We start from the raw sequence: 11,400 nt of genomic DNA on the forward strand, positions 1-11,400 counted from the left end.
CACCAGGATTGCTGCAACAATCGATGATTCCCGAGTGGAAGTGGGAGTGCATTACCATGCATTTTATCACGAAATTGTCAAAGACCATGGGCGTTTATGATACGATTTGGGTTATCGTTGACCGTCTCACGAAATCCGCACACTTTCTACCAATGAAGGAAACCGACAAGCTAAAGAAGTTATCTCGACTATTTTTGAAGGAGATTGTATCGAGACATGGAGTTCCCGTATCCAGCATCTCAGATCGGAATAGTCGTTTCACATCTAGATTGTGGCAATTGTTGCAAGAGGCACTGGGACTCGACTGGATATGAGCACTGCCTATCACCCGCAGGCGGATGGTCAGAGTGAGAGGATCATTCAGACTCTAGAAGACATGCTTCGTGCATGTGTGATTGACTTTAGAAATGGCTGGGATAAATATCTACCTCTCACAGAATTTTCCTACAACAACAGTTTTCATTCGAGCATCGATGCTGCACCATTTGAGGTACTTTATGGAAAGAGCTGGGAGATAGACAGATTACTAGTCCAGAAATCATTCACAAAACTACCGAGAAAATTGTTCAAATCAAAGACAGATTGAAAACAGCCAGAAGTCGTCAAAAGAGTTACGCCGATATTAGAAGGAAACCATTAGAGTTTGCATTTGGTGATAAGGTAATGCTGGAGGTATCACCTTAGAAAGGCTTAATACGATTTGGTAAGAGAGGGAAGTTAAACCCGAGATATGTGGGTCCATTCGAGATAATAGAACGAATTAGACCGGTGGAATATCTGTTGAATCTGCCACAACATCTTAACGGAGTACACGACACCTTTCACGTGTCGAATTTGAAGAAGTGTTTAGCTAAAGAAGAGCTCACCATCCCTCTGGAGGAGATTCAAGTCGATGACAAGCTACAATGTATCGAAGAACCACTATAGGTTATGGATCGCGAGGTCAAACATTTGAAGGAAACAACATTCCAATAGTTAAGATTTGCTGGAAAGCTCATAGAGGACCAGAGTTCACGTGGGGAAGATTGGATCAGATGAAGCAGAAATACCCTCACCATTTCACAACGCCACCATCGGCATTAGGCTAAAATCTCAAGACGAGATTTTCTTTAAGGGGTAGGTAATGTAACGACCCAACTTTTTTGACTTGCATTCTTATATGTGTTCATAGATATCTACTTGTTTATATACTTTTGTCATCTTGACGACTTTCTAAAGTCATGATTTATTTAGAAATTATTCGCTATATCTCATAAACGCGTATTCTCATGAATAGCCTACTTTAATTTATTTTTGAAGAAATTCGACCGTTAGCGTCAGTAGCCAGAAGGACTTAAATCTTAAAATGACTTACATCTTTCTTTAATTATAAATGAAATATTATTATTTTTATTTATAAATAATAATTATCTAATTAATTATTATTTAACAGAATTTAATTATTTACTTGTGTACACTAGCTCACTATTTGACTTAGCATTTTATTTGAACTAGAAGTATTATTTATTTTATGGCCCAACCTAATTAAATTAGTAGACTAGATGGAATATGACTAACCCACTAAAATTAAGCTTTTTTAGCATAAAGCAACTAACCAACCAAAAAGCAAATGTTGTCACTACATTAGTACTAGATTCCCAACATTCTTGTCCATTCAACAACACCAAATCCACCCATATATCCTCTCAAAACCCACGGCCACCTCCACCATCATCATTATCTTCATCATTTTTCAAGTGTTGAATTTTTCTTTAAGGAAGTTTTAGCTATAGTTTTAATCATTTTCAATTGCTTGTAAAGCTGGTAAGTTTTCTTGCTTTTTCATGTTTATCTTCACTTTATTTCATGCTTTTTGATTTCATATTCATCATCATCTAAGATCTAAGCTTTATAGCTTATGGTCTCTTGAATCTTTGTTAGATCTAAGCTTTTTAGCTTATGGTCTCTTGAATCTTTGTTAGATCTAAGCTTTTTAGTGTTAGACATATTATTTGTGCCTAGTTCTTTAGCCCATGTATTATGTTTGTTGGGCTTAGTTCACTTGTCATTGCTAGGGTTTTTGGCTATATAAAGCCTCTATTATGTACTGCACAATTCAAGTAATAATATCATCTCCATTATACAATTCAACATGGTATCAGATGCGTTATTAACATAACTAGAAAAAACAACCCATTGACCTCGAACGCGTAATACACATGCTACTCTTCACCTTCCTGCTGCATGATCAACCAAAAAAAAATTCTTTCTGCCATCCACGATAGTGATTCCACCACGTGATTCCAACGTCGATCGCCACGTGCCGCTACCTAAAAATTCCTGTTTAGCCGGAAAGTTATGTATTTCCGGGGGTTGATATATCACCAACACCTCCAACGATCTTCTGAAGGAATTCCGACCACTTTGGTTACCGCCGCCACCGCCGTTGTCACCGGCACCGACGTTGTAACTGGTGATTCTCACTTCATCCTCCATAGATATGATACACACTATACAATATCTATACTGATTTTGATTTCAGATACAGAGTAATACTGATTTTGATTTCACATACGGAGTAATATTGTTTTTGATATATAAAATATCTATATTTGTTTCTGAAATTCTTGTGAGAAAAAAAAAAGAAAAAAAGAACAGAGCTGCACGATTAATTGAGTTGGAAAGGGGATGACTTTTGAAACAAGTGGCCCACTTTAGATATAATGGATGGTTACACCTTTTTTATTAAAAATGGATCTGATCTAGTTTTTTTTCAATGCCCTTTTGCCTAAATATTGGGCACTAATAAACTATTGATTTAAAAATAATAATAATAAACTGTTCAACACCCAAAATTAGCTTCTGCAAATAATTCAAGCTCAACAGCAGGTTCAACAGCAAGTTCAACAGCAGGCCCAAAAGCAAGCCCAATGCTTTATCACTGCTCAGCCCCATTATGGTGGCACCGGGTGGCACATGGACGCGGGTGCGTCTTCACATCTTAACTCCTGTATTAATAACCTTAGTACTACTTTTAAGAATTTCAAATATTCATCAGTAGCCATTGGTAACGGGAACACCATTCCCGTCACTAATACTGGCCATAGCTTGTTAGCTAATGTCCACCGACCATTACATTTAAATAATGTACTTGTAACCTCTAATATAGTTAAAAACCTCATATATGTTCATCAAGTTACTCGTGATAATCTAGTTTCTGTTGAATTTGATCCTTTTGGTTTTTTCTGTGAACGATTATTTGACGCATCGTCTGCTTCTCCGATGTGATAGCACCGGGGATCTCTACCCACTTACATCACCCACCTCTCACTCTTCTCAGCAGGTTCTTCTCACCAGTCCGGCTACATGGCATCAGCGTCTCGGACATCCCGGACAAGATGTTTTCCGGAGACTCCTTTATAATAAAGATATTATTTGTAATAAATCGTCGTCCCCTGTTCTTTTCCATATATGTCAACTTGGAAAACACGTGCGAATCTCTTTTTATGTTTCTAGTTCTAATGTTCATGCTACTTTCGATATTATACATTCAGATTTATGGACATCTCCCGTTTCTAGTATTAGTGGTTTAAAATATTATATTATCTTTCTTGATCATTTTTTGTATTATGTATGGGTTTTTCCATTACGCAATAAATCTGACACACTTGCCACATTCATACAAATTCTTACATTTGTTCGCACTCAATTTAATAAAGAAATCAAAGCTTTTCAATGTGATAATTACAGTGAATTCGATTACACTTCTTTTCATCAACTTCTTCAAACTAATTGTATTCAATTCCAATTCTCCTGCCCTCACACCTCTCAGCAAAACGAAAAGTCCGAACGCATGCTCTGCACCATTAACAATCTAATACACACCCTACTCTTTCAAGCCCAATTCTCCTGCCCTCACACCTCTCCCGCCTACCTACTGGGTGGAAGCTCTCAACATGGCAGCCTACTTTCTTAACATTCTTCCCTCCTCCGCCATCAATCATGACATCCCACAATCCATTCTCTACAAACAAAAACCTAACTACGCCACTCTTCGAGTCTCCGGTTGCCACTGCTACCCTCACCTTCCCACCACACACAAACTTGATCCTCGGTCCACTCCATTTATTTTTCTTCGGTACCCCTCCAATCATCGGGGTTACTGCTATCTGGATCTTACCACCAACAAAATAATCCTCTCTCGACATGTCATCTTTGGTGAGACTTGCTTCCCATTCGATTCCATGACACCCACTCAACCATCATCATATGACTTTCTAGATCCTCTTCCAAATCTCTTTTCCCGAACATTTAATCTACCATAGGAGACACATCCTCCTCCATCTGAGGCTACCGACACCACATCTCTACCTCAGCTTATTCCGGAGCCACATCCTCCTCCTACTGAGGCTACTGACCCCGCACCTCCACCCCCTTCTATTCATGAGCCACGACCTCCTCCTACTGAGGCTACATCTTCATCTACTTCTCTCTCCACTCACCCCGATGATCACCCGCACCCGAATTGGCACCACCAAGCCAGTTCAACATCTCAACCTTCATAAAACCGCCATATCTCCCATTCCCCAAACTTACTTCGAAGCTCTTCACGATCGTAACTGGAAAAAAGCTATGACTGATGAATATAATGCTTTAATTAAAAATAGTACTTGGAAACTTCTGCCTCGCCCATCGGACACGAACATAGTTCGCTCCATGTGGCTATATAAGCACAAGTATAATGCAGATGATGATTTGAGCAGGTACAAGGCTCGACTGTTGCGAACGGTCGAAGCCAGCAGGTTGGCATTGATAGCGATGAGACTTTTAACCGGGTTGTAAAATTGGCATCGATACGCACGGTTCTCAGTTTGGCGCTCTCCAGACACTGGCCTATTCATCACCTAGATGTCAAGAACGCCTTTCTCCATGAACAGCTCTCAGAGACTCTCTATATGCATCACCCACCAGGGTTTTGGGATTCCATATATCTGGATCATGTCTGCATATTGCAGAAATCCTTATATGGCCTTCAACAAGCCTCGTGCGTTTGGTTTCAGCGCTTTGCAGGTTATACTAAGGGGATCAGCTTTCACCAAAGCCGATGTGTGTAACGACCCAACCCGTCGATTACCGGCCCATAAAAATTTTTCCTTTTTAAATATACATTAAATAACACTTTAGGTCCCATTACACAATTTCCAAAACGTATTTGTTATCAAAGTAAGTTCAATGAACTTAAAAACATACAATAATAATTGAAACTCCTTAATACAATAATACGTTAGTTAAATCATAACCCGGTTATTACTCATGACCCATTTGAGTAAAGAGATATATGTCACATGACCCGACTAGTTACTTTTACACAAAACCAAGCATGGTGATTGGGACTACGCTACCCAATCCTAAATCGAGTCCAAAAGCAAGATCTTCTAAAGCAACCTAGACAAGATCTCTAATCCCCACGCTTACCCGAGCCGCCATCACGCGAATCTATAAAAATATCAACAACGAGAGGGTAACCTAATACTTAGTAAATGTAAAGATAATATACACATACATATGTATAAAATGACTACGCATCACCAAGCACAAAAGTAAACACATACCACCTCCGCATGGTAATCAAGCTACAAAAGGGCACATACACAAAGTAGCTACACGCTACGTAATCACCAAGCTAACACCACAAGATTAGCTACAACACAACAATAAGTATATACGCATATACAATAAGTATAATCAACAATATCAATAAGGTTAACCCCTTAACCTAAACCACTTGAAGATTGGCCGAACTTCACGTGCCTTAGTGAATCCGACCTTCACGCGACTCACTACCATTAAACAACTTGACTATTAAGGATGGCCGAACTTCACGCGCCTTTATGAATCCGAACATCACGCGACTCATACCTTAGTCAAACATCACAATTGGGTTGGCTGAACTTCACGCTCCTTAGTGAATCTGAACATCACGCGATTCACTATCCTAATCATCTCCACGACAAATGCTAGCAAAACCCATCGCCAAAGGGTTTATCCAATACGCTAGCTAATCACAACATCAAGGGTAGTAATCCAAAACACATAAGTGTATCACATGGACCCGAAGCACAAGAGGAGTCCATTCTCCCACACAAACATAGAGTAATCCCGAGCAAGGGCCAATCTACACACACGCACCCATTTTACACATACATATGCGTATAGTAAATTTACACTTACCTTAAATGCCTCGATGAAGTTTAATCCAATCCCGCAACTCACCAATGGAACGTACCTATTCCATTTATCGCATAATCATCAACACAAGCTCATTTGGACTCTCGACCCGCCCAAATGAACAACAAGTGCAAATCACACAGTTTTGCACTTTTAACGCTACATGAAGGTTTGAAACTAACGAGACTAGTTCCCGTTCTCGAAATACCCAAAGACACTACATTTAGCCATTAAACACACGCTAGTCCGCATATTCTAGCAAAACCCATTTTGACCCTTAACAAAGTCAAATTCTCACATTTACAAGTTTTGACTTCAAAACGCCACCAACACAAGTTTATACTTTTACTTCACTTAATTAAGTTTATAAACTCAACTAATTTGACAATCGGGCCACAATCATCATCAAACCCTAATTTTGACTCTTTTCAAAATTAGTCAAGCATATGAACACAAATGGCTTCCAATACCTCAATAATCATTAATACTAGTGGTTACTGACTCTTTTCAAGTCTTACATGTTTAAACTTGCTCACCAAACCCAAAACCCACCTCCATCACTTCTAAACCCGAATCTTCGTTTTAATCTTCCATTAACAACTAATGGGGTTTCATTTATGAACTCACAATCAAAACCCCTAAATATGAACAAGAATCTTAAGAACAAAATTCGGATTTAGAACTTACCACTAGTATCAATATGTAGCTAAGAATGAGGAGAATAACGTTTCTTCTTGCTCCAAAGATCGAATCACGAATCTTCACACCCGATTTACACTTTGAATCTAGGAAGGTTTTATGTTTTGGGAGAGAAATTAGAAAGAAAAAAGAAAAGAAAAGATTAAAATGAGATGAGTGGATGAGATTTGAGCCTATAATCTGATCCACACGCGAAATGACCAAAGTGCCCCCAACGAACCCTTAAAATTACAAAGTTTCGGACCCAAAACTGCAGCATCACCGCGCCGCGACTAACTACGTGGTCTGGTGGTCGTGTTTGCATGCTGCCTGATCTTGATTCCCTTGAAATGTCGCGCCGCGATCAGCTGCTCTGTGCCGCGACCTTGAGCATGATTTGGCCCATTTTCATGCATTTGACCATGGTAACGAGTTCACGCTTCGCATGCCTCATAAATCTAATGTACATGCACGTTAAAATACTAAAACACTTCTTCTTTTAACTCTCGTACACCACATTCATATATACAACATATATATACTTGTTTCACCTCATATATATTCCATACATATACACCTACACACTTATATACTCCATTCTAACACCCAAACACTTCTATTACGCGTCACAACTCGAATATTATCTCGTTAAGCCCATCGTACGCCCTTTATATATATATATATCCGTTATACGTCGTATGTGCTTTACAAAGATGCTTCGTACGATTAAACGGGTCTTACACTGTGATACTTCTCTTTTTATTTATCGACAGGGACACGATACTGCATATCTTCTCTTATATGTTGATGACATTGTCTTGATAGTGTCTTCCACAGGTTTACTGCAGTAGATTATCTCTTCCTTACATAAGGAATTTGCTATGACTGATTTGTGCCCCTTAAACTACTTTCTTGGGATTCACGCCACTTATACTGCATCTGGCATATTCCTCTCACAGAAATAGTATGCCACCGATATTATTGTGTGTGCTGGTATTCCCACATGTAATCCCTGCAGGACCCCGGTTGAGCTGGGTGACAAACTTACTAGTCACGACCCTCCTGTTAAGGACTCAACTCAATATCGGAGCCTTTCCAGCGCATTACTGTATCTCACATTCACTCGACTAGATATTTCATATGCCGTTCAGCAGATCTGTCTCTTCACGCATGACCCTCATGAGCAACACATGCACGCCCTCCAACGGATTATTCGCTATATTCAGGGAACTACTGAACTTGGTCTTCAATTATAAGCATCTTCTCCCAACACATTGGTTGCTTACTCTGACGCTGATTGGGCAGGTTGCCCAACTACTAGACGATCTACCTCAGGCTACTATTTTTTTTCTCTGTAACAACCTTCTATCATGGTCTTCTAAGCGGAAACTCTCGCCCTCTCGCTCCAGTACAGAAGCAGAGTATCGTGGGGTTGCCAATGCAGTCGCCGAGACTTACTAGATTCATAACCTTCTGCGCGAGCTTCACTGTCAGCTCTGTTTACCTCTCTAATAATCCATTTTGTTCATGATATAGTTGCTCAGGGACAGGTTCGGGTCCTACATGTTCCGTCCAGATATCAGTTTGCAGACATATTCACCAAAGGTCTCCCGTTTGCTTTGTTTGACGAGTTTCGCTCTAGCTTGAGCGTTCGGCATACTCCCCCTCCAACTGTGTGAGGATGTTAGACATATTATTTATGCATAGTTCTTTAGCCCATGTATTATGTTTGTTGGGCTTAGCCCACTTGTCATTGCTAGGGTTTTTGGCTAAAGCCTCTCTTATGTATTGCACAATTCATGTAATAAGATCATCTCCATTATACAATTCAACATTTAGCTAATGGTCTCTTAAAACAGGAAGATCTAAGCTTCTAGATTAAAGATCCATGAAAAACTTTTTTTTTTGTAAATGGAAGAAAGATGCAATCTTTAGCACTTTCGTTGCAAAAGGTTATAGCTTTCATCTACATGTAACCTTTTTATGATTTTTATGGTGATAAAAATCAAGTCTTTAACACTTACATGTGCTAAAGATGCATAAATATTATATATCAAAGTTAAATATTGAGACTTTATCAATTCTATGTGATGAAATAGTAAACTTGAGTCTTTATCATCAAAATGTAATAAAGAAGTAAACTTGAACATAAAGCTCGAGTCTTTATCATCTAAATATGATAAAGAAGCAAAGTTGAACATAAAGCTTGAGCCTTTATTATCTAAATATTATAAAGGTGCAACCTTTGCAAACTTAGAAGCTAGAAACGCTAAAAAGGTTGTAGCTTTCCTAATCCTATATAGTATAGATGCAATCTTTGTGAACGTAGAAGCTTTGATTACTAAAAAGGTTAAAGATTTACTACTTTCATCTAATAAAGATGCAACATTTTTCAACATAAGAGCTTTAGACACCAAAAATGGTGAAACTATATTGCTAACATGCAATAAAAGTGCACCTTACTTGAGTCAGAAAGTGTCTAAACTATCATAGCAACTCGATCAGCTAATATCTGATCCAACTAGCATACCCGGGGGTCTAAGAGTTTAAGATTTGGATTCCTTAGGTTGTGTAGATGATTTTTCATATAGGCCTCATCGCAATCCGTCGTACGTTTTGTGAAATACCCCTCTGACAAATCAATATGTTTTTCTTATGACGTACTGAAAAATTCTGACCCGCTCACGGTTTGACCAACGCCATGATCTAACAACAATAAGTTGGGGTCTGATTTTCGGACATCAACAAGAGGACTCACAACAGAGCCTTTGTCACTGATCACGCGGACACAACAGCTGTTCGAAGTTGAGTATTAAAAACTGACCTCTTTTTGAAATAAAAAACTTAGTTTTCTTTAGAGTATGATGATGATGATGTATATATGACTTGAACAAATTAGAAACTCATTAGATAAGATTTTTGACTATATGACTATAACTTAGGTTGAGGATACATTGGATCGGATACCTTACTTACTTGTTGTTACTTGTTATCGTGGTTGTGCACTCAAGGTGACATAATGCTCCCTCTTTAAACTTTCTAAATTATTTTAGGACTGAGAATACATGTGTTGTTTTATGATTTACATACTAGACAAGAGTACTTGAAATTTTGTATGTGTGGGCTATAACGTCAGAAATCCCTTTAGCTTGGTAACAGTTAGTTATTGGTTTTCTAACCGATAAGCGTGAATCTTAGATATGGATCCATAGGGTTTGACAACCCCACTCGGGCTATTCGCGCTAGCAGTCTACGGGTGTTTAATACTTCATAACTATTCACACCTTGACAAGTTGCATATACGGGGGGTACTTTCAGTTATTAAGTTTGGTAACCAGGTGCCCACTATGCATACACTTTTATACTGTTTTCGAATACTGAAATCTCGTGGTCTACCTTACTTTATTGTTCGCAATAAAACTTTATCTCACCAACATCATTGTTGACTTTTAAGCATGTTTTATTCTCAGGTACTTAGCTGTATGCTTCCGCTATGCTAGGGGTCTGCATATTTGGAGTCGCAAATTTTAAAACTTTTACTTGCATTCAATAAATTAAAAACGTACTTTTGTACTTTGTTTATGACTTGATGTTTGAGCCACGTACTGTTTATGGCACTTTCTGTTTTTAGAAGCTTGCTACTTTTGTAAACTTTCCAAATGTGAACGGATCCCATAACGAGATGATACCACCCGAAAATCCACGATCCAAACTATCACCATAGTAAAATTGATGATTAACCCATAACGATTTCAATCGAAATAACTTTAACCAAGTCATCTTGGACTCTTGAAGTCCAAGAAATTGAATACAGGATGCTACACACGTGTCCTTGATCCATTGTCATTTCAAGGAGAACTTGGAACCTCAACTATTAATCGAGAGAATCTTCATGGGAAACCTTTCCACACGTGTTCACATCCCAAGGTCGATGATATCGCTACATTTATATATGTTTTATCTCGCGATATCTACCTCACTTTGCTTGGTTTATGACTATCTTGGAGACTATTTTTTGTGCTATTGAGCTAAATGGTTATTTGGGGGTTAAGGACTTGATTTGGTGTAAAATTTACCAAATCTTGGGCAAAAGTGGCTAAGGAAATGGAAAGTGCATAATCAGCTTCAAAAGCGCCGCTCCCCATTCAAGAGCGCCGCTCCTGTGAGCCAAAAGCGCCGCACCAACTGCAAAAACGATGTTCTCATGCACATTTCAACTCCATTTTCCACCAGTGAGCAAAAGCGTTGTTCCTATAGCCAAAAGCGTCGCTCCTATCCAGCAAAAGCGTCGCTCCTACAACAAAAGCATCACCCTTGATTTGAACCAAAAGCGGCATTCCTAATCAAAAGCGCCACTCCTCATTAAATCCAAAAGCGGCGCTCCTATCGCTGTTTCAGCCCAGATTTTCAGCACTATAAAAGGAACGAGATTAGGTCATTTTTCATATGCATCTTTAGAGAGCAGCTGCTTTAGGTTCGAATTTCACACACAAAACCCTAATTTCATCATCCATT

General features: G+C 38.9%; 1 protein-coding gene across 1 annotated transcript; it reads left to right on the top strand.

Annotated features, from left to right (window-relative positions):
* The first annotated feature begins 4,611 nt into the window (after positions 1 to 4,611).
* LOC139860013 (uncharacterized) lies at positions 4,612 to 8,346 on the top strand. The gene is made up of 5 exons (XM_071848786.1): positions 4,612 to 4,742; positions 4,995 to 5,085; positions 7,659 to 7,732; positions 7,904 to 7,993; positions 8,112 to 8,346. Exons 1-5 carry the CDS (start codon positions 4,612 to 4,614, stop codon positions 8,344 to 8,346), a joined length of 621 nt encoding a protein of 206 aa, XP_071704887.1.
* The last annotated feature ends 3,054 nt before the right edge of the window (positions 8,347 to 11,400 follow it).

The sequence above is a fragment of the Rutidosis leptorrhynchoides genome, chromosome 7 (assembly GCF_046630445.1).
Source record: "Rutidosis leptorrhynchoides isolate AG116_Rl617_1_P2 chromosome 7, CSIRO_AGI_Rlap_v1, whole genome shotgun sequence".
In the NCBI taxonomy this organism is placed as follows: Eukaryota; Viridiplantae; Streptophyta; class Magnoliopsida; order Asterales; family Asteraceae; genus Rutidosis; species Rutidosis leptorrhynchoides.

Bases quoted from the DNA above. Each gene is read 5' to 3' on its own strand.
- LOC139860013 (XM_071848786.1), top strand. From the start codon at position 4,612: ATGACTGATGAATATAATGCTTTAATTAAAAATAGTACTTGGAAACTT. The intron at 4,743-4,994 runs GTACAAGGCTCG...TGCATATTGCAG, and splicing joins GCAGATGATGATTTGAGCAG to AAATCCTTATATGGCCTTCA. The intron at 7,733-7,903 runs GTAGATTATCTC...TAATCCCTGCAG, and splicing joins TCTTCCACAGGTTTACTGCA to GACCCCGGTTGAGCTGGGTG.